Below are 18,656 nucleotides of genomic sequence, written 5' to 3' on the forward strand. Positions count from 1 at the left end.
GTGGCTTTATAGTGTCCCACTAAAACTGCTATCTGAGTTTTAAAAAGCCCACTAGCCAGGCAATTGATGGGCATAACTCATTTGAGGCCTGGCCAGTGTGGGACGAAGAGGGCTCAGCTGGCAAATGGGGCTCCAGAAGATTCCTCCGTCAAGGAGCCAGAGGCACCGCCAGGGTCCCTGGGCTCTCATTGCCTGCCTTCCTCCAAGGCCGGTGGATCTCTGTAGCCCTCTCTCCTCACTCCAGGCAGGAAACTGCTCTCCAATTGCAACGTCGCTTTTTAGGTCTGGGTTTAAGATCTTCTGCATGAAACAGCTCTGGCATTGGAAGGCCATTGCTTGGATGTATAAATAAAATCTCAGAGCACATCACAACAATTGTGCATAAAACCATGCAAGAAAAGCTATGTAACAAAGTTAACATTGTTAATCAGCTAAAGGTAGTGGAAAGGTGTGTTCTTAATTGCCTGCATAAGCCTTATGGGATAGGAAAAAAATCAGCAGGTGTGTGAACGTTGAAACAGAAGGGACTTGGATTCCATGCCGTGTGAGCAAAGGAAATAGTTTATTATTTGTTTGTTTGTTTTTACATTTATAGCCCACTTTCCCCTCCAAAGAGCTCAAGCTGTCACACATAGTTCTCTTCCTAGCCTCTTTGTTCACACAACAGCCCTGTCATGTAGGGTAAGGGACTGGCCTAGGGCCACTTAGCAAGCTCCTTCAGGCCTTGCTCAAAACTGCAACCATGACGGCTTCAGAGGGTTCTCCTGACTGGGGTGGGGGGAGGTGATCTCCAACACCTGTTTTCAATACCAGTGCTCACCAACTTGGGACAGCATGGTGTAATGGTTAGAGTGTCAGACTAGGAAAAAGTTAACAGTAGATTGGGAGCAAAATTCTCTAAGCAGTTTGTCCTGAAATTATGATGAACTTAACACCAGTGTGTACCTCACAGGGTAGTTTTGAGAATAAAATAGAGGGGAACCATGGAGGCCAAGGTGGAATATACCGTATTTTTCGCTCTATAAGACGCACTTTTTCCCTCCTAAAAAGTAAGGGGAAATGTGTGTGCGTCTTATAGGGCGAATGCAGGCTGCGCAGCTATCCCAGAAGCCAGAACAGCAAGAGGGATCGCTGTGCAGTGAAAGCAAATATCCCTCTGGCTTCTGGGATTCAGATTCCCCCCCCCCTTCTTTCCCTCCTCCAAAAACTCCAATTTCCCTCTTGCTCTCCTGGCTTCGCTTCGCTGGAGAGGCACTGCGCAGCTTTCCCTCTCTGCGCAGCACCCCTTCAGCAAAGTGGGAGGAGAAATGGAGCCCCTTCCGTTTCTCCTCCCGCTTTGCTGGAGAGGCGCTGAGCAGAGAGGGAGAGAACATTTTTTTTCTTGTTCTCCTCCTCTAAAACTAGGTGCGTCTTATGGCCGGGTGCGTCTTATAGAGCGAAAAATACGGTAAATGTAATATAACAGTAAAAGGGGGGTTAGGCAAATGCGTGGGGTGTAAGGTGAACAGTCATGATGGCACCTCCAGAGTGAGTACTAGTTACCTGGGGCTCAGCAGTGGGAGAGAACTGCACCCCCCCCTGCAAATGTCCCAGGGGCATCTGGGAAATGGGCTGCTGGCCTGCAAGCCCCAAATCCTCTGGGAGTGGACAGGAAGGCTAATCTTGTTCTAGGACAAAAGTCATTCCCCAACTATTGCTAATCTTCCTTTACTGTGATGTAGACATCACAGTCTCTGTCTTCAAACACACAGCCCCCTCGCCCCAGAAACGGGGGCTTGAACATGGTGAGGGGGAGTTATTAGTCCCTGATCTGGACTTTGGGTAGAAATGAAATCTCTCCACCACAATAATGAGCTTCAGAGCTTATCTCAATACTAGCCACACTAAGACAAACACTGCAGAATATCAAAGAAAGACATTGCAGACAAGAGGTGGGCTTCAGTCCTTTATGTAGTTCAATGGACTTCCCTCACTCTGATCCTGGAGGGAGATCCTGTGCTGGCACATGCCATGGCTTCCCAAATTCCAGCTTCCAGCTCATGTTTCCAGAGGTGAGTCATCAGGTACTGAATGGAGAAATACCAGCCTCCTCTGATGCTTTTGGTGGAGTGGAACCTCTTGTCTAAGGTAAACGTCCCTTTACAGCATATTCAATACAGTGCACTCAAAAATAGCAATTTATTTACATTAAAACTTACAACTTTAATGGGGGCGGGGGGAGGCAGAGAGAACAGACAACTTGGTGGTTAATACTTTGGCTCGCAGAACCGTTGCTCCAATCTTGCTCCAGCCCTGATGAGAGCAGGTGGAGCAGCCTGGTGCCCTACATCCTGGCTCAGAGTTAGGGGCCAGACCCACACTGTAGATTTAAAGTCCTCTTAAAGGTAAAGGGACCCCTGACCATTAGGTCCAGTCGCAGATGACTCTGGGGTTGCAGCGCTCATCTCGCTTTATTGACTGAGGGAGCCGGCATACAGCTTCCGGGTCATGCGGCCAGCAGAACTAAGCCACTTCTGGCAAACCAGAGCAGCGCACGGAAACACCCTTTAGCTTCCCGCTGGAGCGGTACCTATTTATCTACTTGCACTTTGACGTGCTTTCAAACTGCTAGGTTGGCAGGAGCAGGGACGTCACGGGGATTCGAACCGCCGACCTTCTGATCGGCAAGTCCTAGGCTCTGTGGTTTAACCCACAGCGCCACCCATGTCCCTTTTAAAGTTCTCTTACACCACTTTAAATAGCCTTGGCTTCCCCCGAGAATTCTGGGAGTTGTAGTTTTTAAGGGTGCTAAGAGGCATTAGGAGAGCCCTCGGCCTCCCAGAACTTCAGTTCCCAAAGCGGTGCTACAGTCAGAAACTTAGCCAGGGCCTGGGCAGCCAGATGTGCTGCAGAAGTGCCAGCCCAAAGAAGACTGGATGTCTGGATTGGGACCAAGCCATTCTCTACCTGTGCGCTGTTCTCCCAGCCCGTGGCCAGACCCACACTATAGATTTAAAGTCCTCTTACACCACTTTAAATAGCCCTGGTTTCCCCTTGGGATGACGGGCCTGATCCAGCACGCTCTTCCTATGTTCTTACGGCTCCTAGCCCTGATGTCTGTGCTCTGCCTCCCACACTCAGAGGCAACAATGGTGCCGAATACCAGTTGCTGGAAATTGCAGGCGGGGAGAGAGAGGCTCTTGGCAGCGCCGGAGGAGGCCGCTTGGGCGCCTGGGGCGGCACACCCAGGGGCAGGGCACACCGTGGGGCCTCCAGAGTCTGCCTGCCTCCTCCCACTCAGTCGCCTTGCAGCTGGGGGGGGGGGAGGTAGCGGGTGGACTGTTTGGTCAGAGCAGAGCCTTCACGCACCCAAGCACCACGTCTCTCCCAGGAGAGACGCATGGCTTGGGTGCGCTGCAGGCCCGCGGTGAGTGCCGCCCGGCATTTTGTCACCCCCTCAGTGGTGACACCCGGGTGGGCTGCACCCGCAGCAGCCCCCTTCCTCCGCCACTGGCTCTTGCATTCATGTCCTTCTATCAGGTTTCCCAGAAAGGGCATCTGGTGGGTCACTGTGAGATACTGGACAAGGCGGGCCATTGGCCTCATCCAGCAAACTCTGGTGTTCTTGTGAATGTCCTCCTGGCCAGCCCTGGGTGCTTCCAGACCCTGAGTTTGAAGCCAGGGTGCCCTATTTAACCCCTCCCAAACACGGGTGGCGCTGTGGGTAAAACCTCAGCGCCTAGGCTTGCCGATCGAAAGGTCGGCGGTTTGAATCCCCGCGGCGGGGTGCGCTCCCGCTGTTCGGTCCCAGCGCCTGCCAACCTAGCAGTTCGAAAGCACCCCCGGGTGCAAGTAGATAAATAGGGACCGCTTACTAGCGGGAAGGTAAACAGCGTTTCCGTGTGCGGCTCTGGCTCGCCAGAGCAGCGATGTCACACTGGCCATGTGACCCGGAAGTGTCTTCGGACAGCGCTGGCCCCTGGCCTATAGAGTGAGATGAGCGCACAACCCTAGAGTCTGGCAAGACTGGCCCCTACGGGCAGGGGTACCTTTAACTTTACCTTTAAACCGCTCCTTTCCTTCAGGGACTGCAGCAGCCCCCAAACTCTGCAGTGGCACCAAGCTGTGCCAGTGTGTCAGAGCCCTCCAGCCTCCCAGCCCCTTTTGGCACATAATTGTGCAGAAGGCCGAGGAGACCGGCTGTGTTGCCACTGGGCTAATTGGCCTCTTGACACCAGTTCCCAGTGCAATATTCTGCCCCTCGCCCCCCCGCCCCCCGCCTTCTCCCAGGGCAGCCAGATTGAAATCAGATTTAACCTCCCAGATATATCGTTTCATTTAAGGGCTAGTAATTCTGTCAGTCCGGCTCTGACAAACGAGAGCCTCGCCTGCCAATCTGCGGCCAAGAGTGATGTGCTGCTGTTCCTGGGGTGTCAGGCGCCGGAGAGTTACAGGCTCCGCTGGCCTTCAGGAGGCAAGACTAATAACCGGCCAGGCCAGGGGAGATTTGGGCGGGGGGCGGGGAGGCGGTTTCTTGTTTATGGAGGGAGGTGTGTGGCGAGGGATAGGTGGGGGCGGGGGGAGAGGTCAGAGCTGATACCCATAAATACCCTCTCTTAAGTGAGCTGAGATGAGATGTGTCAAGGCTTGAAGGAAGATTTGCGGGGATGGAGTGTCTGGTCAGGGAGGTGGAATAGATTGCTCTTGGGGTTGTCCTGGGTTTGGGCTCTCCTGTCCTCTTCCACTGACAACCTATAATTTAATAAATTATATAGAGATGGATTTCTCCGGGCGATGGGAGGCTTGAGGGTGGCTCCAAGCAATGGGGACCTGGCAGGATGGGTGCTGTGGCTTGGCCTGGGCTGAGGTCTCGTGATTTGTATTTAAGTGGCCAGGAGGGTGTGGATGGAGAAATCTGAGGCTGCCTACAAGAAAGAAGCAGCGTAGTCATTAAGAGTGTCAGACTAAGACCTGGGTTCAGATCCCCACCTGGCTGCCATGAAGCTCATTGGGTGTGACACTGGGCCAATCACTGTCTCTCTCAGCCTAACCCACCTCACAAGGTTGTCGTGGGAATTGAATGAGGAAGGAGAGAAAACCAATGTACACCACTTTGAGCTCCTTGGGCGGGGGGAGTTGGGATATAAATCCTAATGCTAATAATATGGGACGCGGGTGTCACTGTGGGTTAAACCACAGAGCCTGGGACTTGCCGATCAGAAGGTCAGCGGTTCGAATCCCCGCAATGACGGGGTGAGCTCCCGTTGCTCGGTCCCAGCTCCTGTCCACCTAGCAGTTTGAAAGCACGTCAAAGTGTAAGTAGATAAATAGGTACCGCTCTGGTGGGAAGGTAAACGGCGTTTCCGTGTGCTGCTCTGGTTCACCAGAAGCAGCTTAGTCATGCTGGCCACGTGACCCAGAAGCTGTACGCCGACTCCCTCGGCCAATAAAGCGAGATGAGCGCCACAACCCCAGAGTCGGCTACGACTGGACCTAATGGTCAGCGGTCCTTTTACCTTTTTAATGCTAATAATGCTAATAATGCTAATAATGCTAATAATGCTAATAATAATAATAATAGATAAAAATATTATAGGATTTCAACAGCAAGTTATGGGGCATGCCTCAGTTGTGCTCCCTGAAGCTTTTGCAGGGGCAAACTGTCCTGAAAGCAGGATAACCTATAACCACCCTGATACCTAGAGATGGGAAGGCCTGGAAAAAACCCAGGAAAATCGGAAAAGCCCCCTCAGGTTTTTCCCATTCCCCCCCCAAAGCCATTTCCCCCCAGAATTTTATTTTATTTTTAAATAGTTTGATATAGTTTGAATATTCCACACATCCCCCCCCCAATTTTTCTTGGAAAGAACGGCTTTGGAGAAACCCAGAAAAAAGCATGCCCCCCCAATTTTTCCGTCCTCCCCATGTCTTCCAGCACCCCCCCTTTAGAGCTCCCTGCCAACTGAGACCAGGCAGGTGCTCTCACTGAACCCGTTCCAGCAATGGCTCAAATCATTTTCATTAAGGCTGTTGTAAACATCTGAACACGTAGAAGATGCTTGCGATTTGCTTCCTTTTAATCACTGCTGACTTTAATCACCTTTTGAATACTCTTAAATACCTGCTTTTAACTGCGTTTTATCAATCGTTTTAATGTTCTGTTGTATATCTTTGTTAACTGTTTAGAAGCTCTCTTACTATCATGCGGTTTATAATATATAATAACAAATTCAATTTGAAAAACCGCACACACTCCTTTTCCTTTCAAACGGAGTTTGAGCCCTAGTGCAACATCCTATTCAGGATGTTGGTTACTTCTGGGCCTGGCATGCTGAAAAATTGAAAGCTGTTTTTTAGAAGTCCATGAGAAAAATGACAAATAGGAAGAAGAAATGGAAATGACAGCAGTAGTTCAGAAAATGAGATAGAAGAAACTGCATGTATATGCTATGTCCTCTGTTTCTTTTCTTTTTAAAGCTGTACTACCTTCTATAGAGCTTAAATATTGAGGTGGACCTTAACTTCATTTGCTGTTGGTGCTAAGGGGCAAATCTGATTACTTTTTATGCTGATGGTTTCTTGCTTTTTTTGTTGCTTTTGAGGGAAAGTGCGGTGCTTACCTGTTTTATTGCAAGCATAATACTTTCATACACATTGCATTTCACGCAATTTGTAAAACTACTCCACACTGATCAATTTTTCCAATATTTCTATTTTTTTTCTGGGGAAAAACAGGGGGGGGGGACATTTTTTCTCATGGCATCAAAATTTCTGGAAATCTTACCTCTTTACTGATACCATCATGACCAGTTTTGGAACTTAGTTCGCTTCCGAGATCTGTGGCTAGTTGCCTGATGGAAGTCCTTCTTCCCTGGGACTCTCCTGTCTCTGATAAATACTTTGAAAGCTCGTTGGAGAGACTGTGGTGCGATTGTCTGCAGAGGAGGGCCATGGCTGCTCTTGGCCTCAGCTGTAGAATCATAGAATTATAGAGTTGGAAGGGACCCTGAGGGTCATCCAGTCCAGCCCCCTGCAAAGCAGGAATCTCAACTCAAGCACCCAGGACAGAGGGCCAAACCCAACTCTGCTTAAAAACCTTCAAAGAAGGAGAGCCCACCACCACCTTCCCAGGTAGTCTAGTCCACTGCTGGGCAGTTCTTACTGTTAGAAAGTTCTTCTCCTAGTGTTTTGTCGGAACCCCATTTTTTAAAAAGTTGAATCCATTGGTTTGGGTCCCACCCATCACAGCAGCTTCATCTGCCAAGAGACAATCCTTCATATATTTGAAGGCGGCTATCCCATCACCTCTTAGTCTTTTCTTCTCCAGGCTAAACATCCCCAAATCCTTCAAGCTTTCATCATCAGTCTTGATTGTGAACCGAGCTCCCCCCCCCCATGGAACTCACCAGAACTTAGTTCCTGCACCTCTCAGGTGGGCACCATTGCCATTACAGGAGAACAATAGAGGCGTTCAGGTAGAGTTGCGGCACCTCTTTTTCTGGAAAAATAGCACTGGTTTTGAGACCTTTGATCTTCTTGGTCACCCTCCCCTGCACACATTTCAACTTGTCAACCTCCTTCTTAAATTGTGGCACCCAGAACTGGACACAAGACTCCAGGTGGGATCTGTCCAAGGCAGAATAGAGCAATACTATGACTTCCAATGATCGGGACAAAAGACTTCTGTTGATGCCACAACACAGCATTGCATTGCAGTCGTACCTTGGTTCTTGAACGGAATCTGTCCCGGGAGTCCGTTCAACTTCTGAAAATGTTCGACAACCAAGGCACGACTTCTGATTGGCTGCAAGAGCTTCCTGCACTCAATCAGAAGCTGCAGAAGCCGTGTCGGACGTTCAGCTTCCAAAGAATATTCAAAAACCAGAACATTCACTTCTTAAGTCGTTTAGTTGTGCCCGACTCTTTGTGACCCCATGGACCAGAGCACGCCAGGCCCTCCTGTCTTCCACTGCCTCCCGCAGTTTGGTCAAACTCATGCTGGTAGCTTCGAGAACACTGTCCCACCACGTCGTCCTCTGTCATCCCCTTCTCCTTGTGCCCTCCATCTTTCCCAGCATCAGGGTCTTTTCCAGGGAGTCTTCTCTTCTCATGAGGTGGCCAAAGTCTTGGAGCCTCAGCTTCAGGATCTGTCCTTCCACTGAGCACTCAGGGCTGATTTCCTTCAGAATGGAGAGGTTTGATCTTCTTGCAGTCCATGGGACTCTCAAGAGTCTCCTCCAGCAGCATAATTCAAAAGCATCAATTATTCGGCGATAGCCTTCTTTATGGTCCAGCTCTCACTTCCATACATCACTACGGGGAAAACCATAGCTTTCCCAGCAAAATAGCAAAATACACCAGAACAATTAAAAAACAGTATTAATAATGTACCCCCGCTTCTTACAGCAATGTGTCTACAGGAACAACAACAGCAATATTATCTGATACTAAAACTGAATTTACAGCTCCATGTGGATGGGCTCATTTTGTTGGTTTGCCTATAGATTTTTGGCTGGGGCAGGTGGGGAAATCCTTTCCGCTGTGCAGTTTGTGCTTAACTTATGTGGATGGTTTTTGAATCTGGTTGAGCTAAACCCAAAAGAAAGCACCCGTTTCCCTTGGAATAGGGGGAATCTCCACTCCCATTAACTATAAGGGAGAGGTGATATTTTGTCTGCATTTTGATGGAAAAGTACCCAGTCCACACAACTTGAACCAATGCAATATGCTGAAGAAGGATTTTGAGGAGCTGGAATGGGGTCAGAGGAAAGGGACCAAAGATAAAGGCTCTTGCGACCCAGACTTAAAATGAGTGTCTGAGGGATATCGTGGTGTTTAGACTGGAGAAGAGGAGACTGAGGTGTCCATATTCAGATAGCGGAAGGGTCGCTGGAAGACAGACCAAGCTGCTCCAGACGGTAGGGACCAAACTATCAGATTCAAGTTAAAAGAAAGCAGACTCAGCCTAAACATTAGGGAAGAACTTTCTGACAGTAAGAGCTATCCAACAGTGGAACAGATTCCCGACTCTCCTTGGAGGTTTTTAAGCAGAAGTTGGGTGGCCATCAGTCATGGATTCTTTAGCTGAGATTCCTGCAATGCCGGGGGTTGGACTGGATGACCCTGGGGGTCCCTTCCAGCCCTACAAACCTGTGATTCCAAGTGAGCTGAAACACAATTATCTTTCAAAATTCGTACTTCTCTGAATTAAGCAATGCAGTTTCCCATCCAGTGTACATTAGGAGGAAGTGTGCCTAAAAAGGCATGCATTAGTAAAATTAGATATAAAAATGCATTATGTTAGAGGAAACTGATTGCAGGAATGTTTCAAGTTCATCAAAGGTGCATCTGAAAAATAGTGTTCATTAGGTGAAACTCACAATTAAATGCTGATGAAATTTCATGAGGATTTCTTATTTTTTATTTGTGGAAATGTGGAAAGCTGAATTTAATATTAGAAAAACAAGAAACTGGAACTGACAGATTCATGTTGAGCCCGGCCAACGTGGCTAGAGGTCAGCAGCGACGGGAGTTGTACTCTGATAACATCTGTAGGGAAGGCCGTGCGAGGCTGCACATTTGCATTTTTTGCTTTCTTTTAGGTAGGGTTAAATGTCCTGCACGCCCAGTTCTTGGGACTGAGAAGGGGAAGGAGAAAGTTGCAGGCCTGTTGTGCTGGACTGACATCTAGGCAGGCAATTAAACAACATCTTGTTTTCCTGATGATCTTGGTGGTGGTTGGGGGAGGGGAGAGGTCAGTCTCTGCGACATCTGAAGGGTGTTAACCTCTTATTAACACCTCCAATTTGTGAAAGGTTTTGATTGTCATCTCCTGGCCCAGCTTTGTCCCTTCCCAATTGTCGAGGGGACGCATCCAATCTTCACCAAATAATTGTGCCCTCTGCAACTCCCCCCCCCCCGCTGCAGTGGCTGCATCCGTAGCAGCCTCTCAGAGAGACTTGTGGACATGTTTCATTTTGAGTGATCATAGCAGCACAAGAAGAGGCTTCTGGATCAGGCCAGTGGTCCATTGAGTCCAGCATCCTGCTCTCAGATGCCTCAGATGGGAAACTTTGGAGTCATCCTGGCTAGAAGACATTGACAGCCCTCTCTTCCTCCTCCATGAATTTGCCTGGTTCTCTTTTCAAGCCATCCAAGTCGGTGCCCATCACTGCCTCCCATGGCAGGGAGTCCCATAGTTTAACTTTTCTTTGTCTTCCAACATCTTCCAATACGTATTCAACTTTCCTCCACACCATGTGTGATTTTGTAAGCTTCCGTCGTGACGCTTCTGACTTGCCTTTTCTCTATAAAAGAAAAAGACTCCAGAGTTGCAACCTTTCTTCGTAGGCAAGTCCATCCAATCTGTCCTTTGGGTTGCCCTTTTCTGCACCTTTTCCGCCTCACGGCTGCCACCCATCTGTCTCAAGAAGGCAAGCCATTGCTTTTTAGCAGCGCCAAAGTGACCTCCCCAGGGTGCAAACCCAGGCAGTGTGTCTGGAGGTCCTGGGCTGCCCAGATGATACTCTCAGCCTGCTTCCGAAGGAGAGCAGAGCAAGACTTTTGGCACCAGCTTAAGTGTAAGAGAGGGGACACGGGTGGCGCTGTGGGTTAAACCACAGAGCCTAGGACTTGCCTATCAGAAGGTTGGCGGTTCGAATCCCTGCGACGGGGTGAGCTCCCGTTGCTCTGTCCCAGCTCCTGCCAACCTAGCAGTTCAAAAGCACCTCAAAGTGCAAGTAGATACCGTATTTTTCGCTCTATAAGACGCACCAGACCATAAGACGCACCTAGTTTTTGGAGGAGGAAAACAAGACAAAAAATATTCTGAATCTCAGCAGCCAGAACAGCAAGAGGGATTGCTGTGCAGTGAAAGCAGCAATCCCTCTTGCTGTTCTGGCTTCTGTGATGGCTGCGCAGCCTGCATTCGCTCCATAAGACGCACACACAGTTCCCCTTACTTTTTAGGAGGGAAAAAGTGAGTCTTATAGAGCAAAAAATACAGTAAATAGGTCCCGCTCCGGCGGGAAGGTAAACGGCGTTTCCGTGCGTTGCTCTGGTTCGCCAGAAGCGGCTTAGTCATGCTGGCCACACGACCTGGAAGCTGTACGCCGGCTCCCTCAGCCAATAAAGCAAGATGAGTGCCGCAACCCCAGAGTCGTCCGTGACTGGCCCTAATGGTCAGGGGTCCCTTTACCTTTAAGTGTAAGAGTTGCTTGATGGAGGCATACAAAGAGCCACACTCCACATTTGTGTCGGGTTTGCTCCTTAGCCTTTTCCCCTCCCAAATATGCCTTGCAAGGCAGCAAAGGTTTACAGTCAATTTTCTTTCTCCTGGATGGGCTCCCTTCCCAGGTGGACGAGCCCCCCCTGCCCCCCACTTCCCTCTGCAGCACCGGCAGAAACTGCCTTCTTGACCCTTGGACCCGCTCTTGGTCAATACTCAATGCGTGAGAACGTTTTCTTCGCAGGCAGGGGAAGCCCCTAACTCACTGAGGGTTTGAAACCCACCGGCTCCCCTCACCTGGTTTAGCCAGCCGGTCGAGGCCATTGCTGCTGGGCTTGTGGCTCCTGTCTCATGCTGACAGCTTCTGGGAGCCACAGTTGAGAGCTGAGTGCAGAGTGGGGACCAAAGGGGAATGGACCACCTCATAAGGAGCATCATGTGTCCCCCCCACCTGAGGTCCTGCCCCTCCCCCTAACATGCCATACGCCCCAACTCTACACTGTCCTTTTTTTCAGATGAGGCAACCAGCACCTGCAGACATTTCTGTGGCTTGGAGATCAGGGGGTTGGGAGAGCCTCTGCCTCTCCTCTGCCTCCCCCCCCTTTTTGTGGCTGCTCTCAGTGGCGCAGAAGCCAGGGCAGTGGAAGCAGTGGGCAGCCCCAAGCGCCACAGGGCTCTCCTTGGTTTGGGAGCAGAGGCGATGGGTGACCTGTGCAACACCCAAATTCTGAACCCCTCTGCCTCCCTCCCTTCCTTCTAAATCATAGTTGCAGTGTCCCCAACGGTGCTCTGCGCCCAGCGCAACTGAACTGGTCCTACTCCCCTAAACCTGCCTCTGGCGGAGGCTGCAAGTCTTCCAACACACACAGACACGCAGGCAAAACTGGTGTGTTCAAACCCCTCCAGGTGACTTGCATGGGAGAATTTTGCTTGAGGTTTTCAAATCTCGTGGAATTCCACAGTTGGAGGCAGGAATGCTTCTGAACGCCAGTTGCTGGACACTGGCACAGGAGGGGGGCAGAGGGCTGCTGTGGTTGAATCCTGCTTGCTGGTTTACCAATAGAGCCACCTGGTTGTCCACCGTGAGAGCTGGGTGTCTTTCTTGTGCCCTTGGCCTGTTCCACTTGCAGTTCAAGGCACCGATTCCCTCTGTACTCCCTGAACTCTGCAGCACCCTTGTTACACAAGCCAGGCACATTATGCAGACCTTGAAACAATTTGCACCTCTAAATAGCTACTTGGGACCAGTGCTCTTTGTGTTGGAGCGCTGTGCACCAAAGGTCATCGGTCAGAGGGACACGGGCTTGTAGGTGTCTCTCACCCCCCACCCCAATTCCTCTTGGAAAGCTTTGATGCCAGAAAAGACACTTTCTGTAACTACCAAGGAGTTAATTGTCAGCTTCAAGCAGTGGAGTCCTAGCCCACATTGCATCCTGCTGTTATGAAGGTTTGCGGAGACAATTAAAAGCCCTTCTCCTTTCCCCACTAGCCTACACACACACACACACACACACACACACACACACGGATTATACCTCTTTTTGGCTGCTGTTGATAATTGGTGGGTCAGGGGTGTGGAGAAACTCAGCCTTCCTAGCAGTTAGAACGGATTCTTTGTGAACCGAGGTTCATTGCCTAACACCATCAAGCAACGGGCTCCAGTAGCATCATGTTTTGATTGGTGTGAGCTGTCTCTGCTTAGGTCTCCTGGACAAGATCTGTGCCTTGGCCATTAGCATGGAGGTCCCTAAAGCAAACTCTCAGTCTGCATGTGCAAAGAGGTGATCTCATGACAAAAAGAGACTGTGGGAATTGCACTTTGTTCATGTTCATTTCTTCCTTGTTTGCACCATGCGCACACTTTGAAACAGGTATTACTTTGTTTGCACCCTGTGGGCTGGAAGAGATAGTGCTTTGCTTACACCCTTGTAGGACAGGGAGGGAAGAGGAGACCTCCCGGCAAGGTTGAAGGAGAAAGTGGTAGTCTCTGAGGTCTGGGAAGGCGGGCTGCAAGTTCAACCGCTGCCCTTGTTCTCAGTTGCTTATCTGCAAAATGGCAACAATGGGAGCCTTATTCCCCTCTGGGTTTGTTAGGTGGGCAGGTGTAATTAACGTCTTTGCAAATAAGGAGCACATTGCTAGCAACCTGCTTGAGTGGGGCAGTTCCTGGGATTATGCATTGGCTGAGGCAGGAATCTTGAGTCCTGGAAGTCTCTGCAACTCCACCTCCCATTCCCTGAGCAATCTCTCTCAGTGTAAGTGTGCAAACCCTATAAAAGCTTTTCTTTTCTCCTGCTTTATTGCCACTCTCTGCTGGGGAATCCCGGCGTCCTCTGCTTCCCTTCTTCCACATCTGCCTTTTTTCTATTATAAGTGCCTTGCACAATGGGTGCAGAAGTCTGAGCTCTCGGGAGGAAGTGTAGGGCTGTGTGTGTGTGTGTGTGTGTGTGCATCTTCACAGTCCACGAAATGCTCTGCTCACTTTTGCCAACGCTGTCAAGGTGTCTGCTGCAGGAGAGTAGCAACATTTTGGGGGAGCAGGTGGCCTGAGGGGAGCTTGAAAGGGGGGGCAGGCAGCAAGTAGCTCTCTCTTGTGGGGCAGAGGGAGAAATGAGGGGAAAAGGGCTTAATGTCCAAACTGACACTGCCCAGAGCTTTTGGGACTATGACAAGCTTGATTGGGAGTCAGTTTTACTTTCTCTGCTGGATTTTGGATTTTACTGTGGTATTTTTGACTGTCCTGTGTTTCAGCTGAACCCTTTTGGGGGGTTGGAATAAACTTTTTAGTCTGCTTTGCCCAGAGAACTATACAATGGGACAATTCACAATTATCTAAGTACGTAAACTAAACTGATAATGAACTGCCCTGCTTACTGAAGTGTTCCTTTTTGTGTGTGTGTGGGGGGGGGAGGTGCCCCCTGACACTCACCCATCCAGCTTCAGTTTCACTTCTGCCTCTTAGACTGAAGACTGTTCTCTGCGGGTGGTGTCCCTGGAGAAGCTGAACTGTGCTTGGCTTGGCTGTGCTGGCAGCCGCCTGGGGCAGCGGAGATGCTTTGCCTTTGAGGGCGTGTTTGTGATGACCTGTCCTCCTCGTGGAGGCATCTGGGAGCTTATGTGCAATCTTGCTATTCTTGGTGCAGTATGGTCCCCACTGAAACGTTTGCAGGTACAAACTGCTTCCTTTCCAATCAGTGCCAGTCCCATAACTTCCTGCTGAAATCCTGCAACATTGCATACCACAAATGTTCCCATTTGTTTGTTTTGTCTCACTTTTGTTGAGCTATAAAGCACAAGAGATGCCCCTCCAGGTGTCAACAATATGGGAACTTGGGGAGAACTTCGTCCAGAACAAATCCACCACTAATGAGATATATTACTATTGCAGAACATACCTGACAGTGTGTGTGTGTGTGTGTGTGTGTCCCCGTCCCTGGTTTGGAGAGGCCCCGGAGTGTTTTTTGGGGGTGTTTCATTTATCCAAAGTGCATCTTGCAAGTCTTGACAGAGGAAGGGCCACAGCTCTGGGGGTAGAGCCCCTGCTTTGCATGCAGAAGTTCACTGGTTCAATCCCCAGTGGCCTCATCTCCAGGTAGGGCTGGGGTCACACCCTTCCTGAGACCCTGGAGAGCCACGGCTGCCAGTCAGGGTATGCTAGGTGTGCCAAATGGACCAGCGCTCTGACTGAGAACAAGGCAGTGATCCTTTCCACAGTCCAGTAGGGTAAAGGTAAAGGTACCCCTGACTCTGGGGTTGCGCGTTCATCTTGCTCTATAGGCTGAGGGAGCTGGTGTTTGTCCACAGACAGCTTGACTAAGCCGCTTCTGGCGAACCAGAGCAGCGCACGGAAATGCCAGAGCGGTACCTATTTATCTACTTGCACTGGTGTGCTTTCGAACAACTAGGTTGGCAGGAGCAGGGACCGAGCAATGGGAGCTCACCCCATCACAGGGATTCGAACCACCAACGTTCTGATCGGCAAGCCCTAGGCTCTGTGGTTTAGACCACAGCGTCACACCACGTAAGACGGCATTATGATGATGATCCTCCTGGGTGTACGGCTGATGCCTGGGTGTGTGTGTGAGAGAATACAACTTGTGAAAGGCTACCAGGTGGAGATCCTTGGAGGTATCCTCTGGGGCCCCCAAGCCTCTAAAAGACTGCTATGGATTTAGCAGCGCAGCACCCCCCCCTCCTCTGCAACCTGCCCCCATCCTTCCTGGGCGTGCAGGTGAGGGGGAGAGGGCACCCCGTTGGCACCGGGGAGTGAAGTGGGGGCTTTCCCTAGCAGCCGGTTCCTTCCACTCCGCATTCCTTCACGCTGAAGGAGCACATACTGTGTCCCGGAGGGCAAAATGTATCGACAGCAGCCTCCCGAGAGACACTGGCCTTTTTGTGTGCAAACAACGGGGTGGTTCTCCCTCCCTCGGGGACGGGGGATGCGCCCAGCAAGACACTGTGTTGAGAACTGGGCGAGATGCTTGGCCCGGGAAGGGATTCAGATAAGAGTGCAGATGAGCCAAGCAGCCATTGTGCTCTCCCGCTGGGGGCTGTGCTTGCTTTGCAGCTGGGGGCTGGGGGTGGGGTCTCCAGAGCCAGCCTTGCTGAGCTGCCCCCACAAACTGCCCCTGGAGCTCGAGGAGGAGGTAGGGGAGGCTGAAACAATTCATTGCACTTCCTTCCTGTCTTCCTTCCAAGGAGCTCTAAGGGAGCACGTGGTCTGTGTGTGTCTTCCTCGCCTGCGTTCTTATCCTTGCAGCAACCCTGTGAGGTAGGCTAGACTGAGAAGCAGCGACTGGTCCAATGTTCCTCAGTGGGTCTGCCCTACTTTCCAAAAAGAGCTTTGCTGTCCTTACTCTTTGCATTCATGTCCCCCCTGTTCCTCCAAGGAGCTCAAGGCTCTCATCCACAAAACAGCCCTGCCAGGTAGGCTAGGCTGAGAGGCAGAGGCTGCCCCCCCCAGGTGAGCTTCAAGGGGGAGCAGGGATCTGAAGCCTGGCCTCCCTTGTCTGAAGCCTGTCTGACCTGCTAACTGGCTCTCGGAGCCCCTCCTGGCCCCTCTGCGGAGTGGGGCCCTGGCCCTGGATGCCTGCCCCAGATGCTGACCCACAGAAGCTGGTGTCCTAATAAATTTGCCCATTAAAAAAGCTGCAGCAAGGGACTGTTTTTGCCACGGCAGATAAAGCCATTAATCTTGGACGGTTTATCAACCTGCGTCCCCAAGTGCTGTTCAGCCCTGCGGATTGGAGAGCCTGGCTCTGCCCTGTTCACACAAGCACTTGGCCAAGTGAGGCACTTGCAGGATGTCCCGTGCTCAGTTTCCAGAATCATACAAGTCTAGAAGTCCGCGGGCAAAGTTGTGACTTGGGGGAAGAATCAGAAAGTCTTGGTGGAACCTTCAAGGCCAAGAAATTTATTGCTGCGACTCCAGCTCACTCTTCCAGGTGCCTGAATTGAAATCTCAGTGGGGGGAAGCGGCATGGTGGGAGCAGAAGGGCAAGGAGATGCAAGAATTAGTGACAATTAAGGCTTAAAGGTAAAGGGACCTCTGACCGTTAAGTCCAGTCGCGGACGACTCTCGGGTTGCGCACTCATCTCACTCTATAAGCCGAGGGAGCCGGCGTTTGTCCGCAGACAGCTTCCGGGTCATGTGGCCAGCATGACGAAGCCGTTTCTGGCGAACCAGAGCAGCGCATGGAAATGCCGTTTACCTTCTCGCCGGAGCAATACCTATTTATCTACTTGCACTTTGACGTGCTTTCGAGCTGCTAGGTTGGCAGGAGCAGGGACCGAGCAACGGGAGCTCACCCCGTCACGGGGATTCGAACCGCCGACCTTCTGATTGGCAAGCCCTAGGCCCTGTGGTTTAACCCACAGTGCCACCCACGTCCCTTAAATATATATTAAGGCTTAAATATATGTTAAACTGGCACAGCTTTAACCTTTTACAGTAGCAGGTTGGTGATAATTGCCCCGTGGAGTTATGGCAGGGCTGGCTCCAGGTTTAAGTGGGGCCCAAGTGTTTGCTGGTGGGGGGCCATCTCTGTCAGGTGGGCTTACCTGGCTGTGGGGACCAGCCTTCTAAGCACCTCTGGTTCTTAGGTGACTTTGAACGATCCTAGAATGGTGTTAGGTCAGGTGCTGTGCACAATTTTTTAAAAAAGTGGCTGTGTGTAGCCACAAGGCACCCATCAGTGTGCTCAGCTGGGGGGGAGGGTTGCAGGGTGCAGGGTGGGCAGCCATCCTCTGTAGGTCTTGCTGAAGTCCTGGGGCCCTGCCAATAATAATAGGAATAATAATAATAGGAATAATAATAATAATAATAATAATAATAATAATAATAATAATTTATTTATATCCCGCCTATCTGGCTGAGTTTCCCCAGCCACTCTGGGCGGCTTCCAATCAAGTGTTATAACAATACAGCATTAAAGATTAAAAACTTCCCTAAACAGGGCTGCCTTCAGATGTCTTTTAAAAAGAAGATAGCTCCTTATATCCTTCACATCTGAAGGGAGGGCGCCACTACCGAGAAGGCCCTATAAAGTGAGGGAAGAGTTGTTACATCAAAAGCATGCCCTGTTGCCTCTTGTTTAAGTGATCTGTAACACCTAGCAGGATCCAGACCTGGAAAGGGTCCCAGCTCAGTGGCAGAACATCTGCTCTGCATACTGAAGGTCATGTCGCTCTTGTCAAAGCCCCGGAATATCTGAATGACTCAGACCAGTGACACAAATGCCCCGGAGTTCCTCCTCCTCCTCCATGGAGCCCACCTGGCTTAGGAAACAAGCTAGGAAGTGACTTGAACATGAGCGGAGAACTCTGGTCAGAGTCTTGCTCTTGACGGGGTCACACTCCTTCTGGAGGAGCAGGTATGTAGCTTGGGGCCCTGGATCCATTGCTGTCACTCGAAGCTAAGGTGGCCTTGGTGGTGTGGAGAACCTTCGGCTTTGGCTGGTGGCCAGCTATGTCCTTATCTGGACAGGGAAAGCCTAACGTCTGTCGTCTATGCATAGCTCAGCCTCTGAAGATGGTTTGGAAACTTAAGCTAGTGCAGAGTTTGGTGACCAGGTGGCGCTCACTGGGACGAGACCATTTGAGCGTGTTACACGGAGGGTGACCAAATGACACTGGCTGCCAGTTAGTCTCTAGGCCTGGTTCAAAGTGCTGGTTTCGGCCTCCACAGCCTAAATGGCTCAGGATTGCAGTACCTCAAGGGCTGCCTCTTCCCACACGAACTAACCTGGACCCCAAGATCATCCTCGGAGGCCCTTCTCCATGTGGCTCCTCCATGTGAGGTCCAGAAGGTGGCAACACGAGACGGGGCCTTTTCTGCAGTGGCTCCCCATTTGTGGGATGCTCTCCCCAGGGAGGCTCGTCTGGCGCCTGCGTTCTATATCTTTAGGGGTCGGGTGAAAACGTTTTTTCTTCAGCCAGGCATTCTATGTCC

General features: G+C 50.7%; 1 protein-coding gene across 1 annotated transcript in view; it reads left to right on the plus strand.

Moving 5' to 3' along the window:
* Positions 1-18,656, plus strand: part of NR5A1 (nuclear receptor subfamily 5 group A member 1) — a 48,482-nt gene that overhangs the window by 15,328 nt on the left and 14,498 nt on the right. The window contains exon 4 of the mRNA XM_083424398.1: positions 15,774-15,852. Within this exon, the coding sequence (XP_083280524.1) occupies positions 15,774-15,852 (79 nt within the window). The remainder of the gene's footprint in view (positions 1-15,773; positions 15,853-18,656) is intronic.

This window comes from Podarcis tiliguerta (assembly GCF_965153285.1).
Source record: "Podarcis tiliguerta genome assembly, chromosome: Z".
Taxonomy (NCBI): domain Eukaryota; kingdom Metazoa; phylum Chordata; class Lepidosauria; order Squamata; family Lacertidae; genus Podarcis; species Podarcis tiliguerta.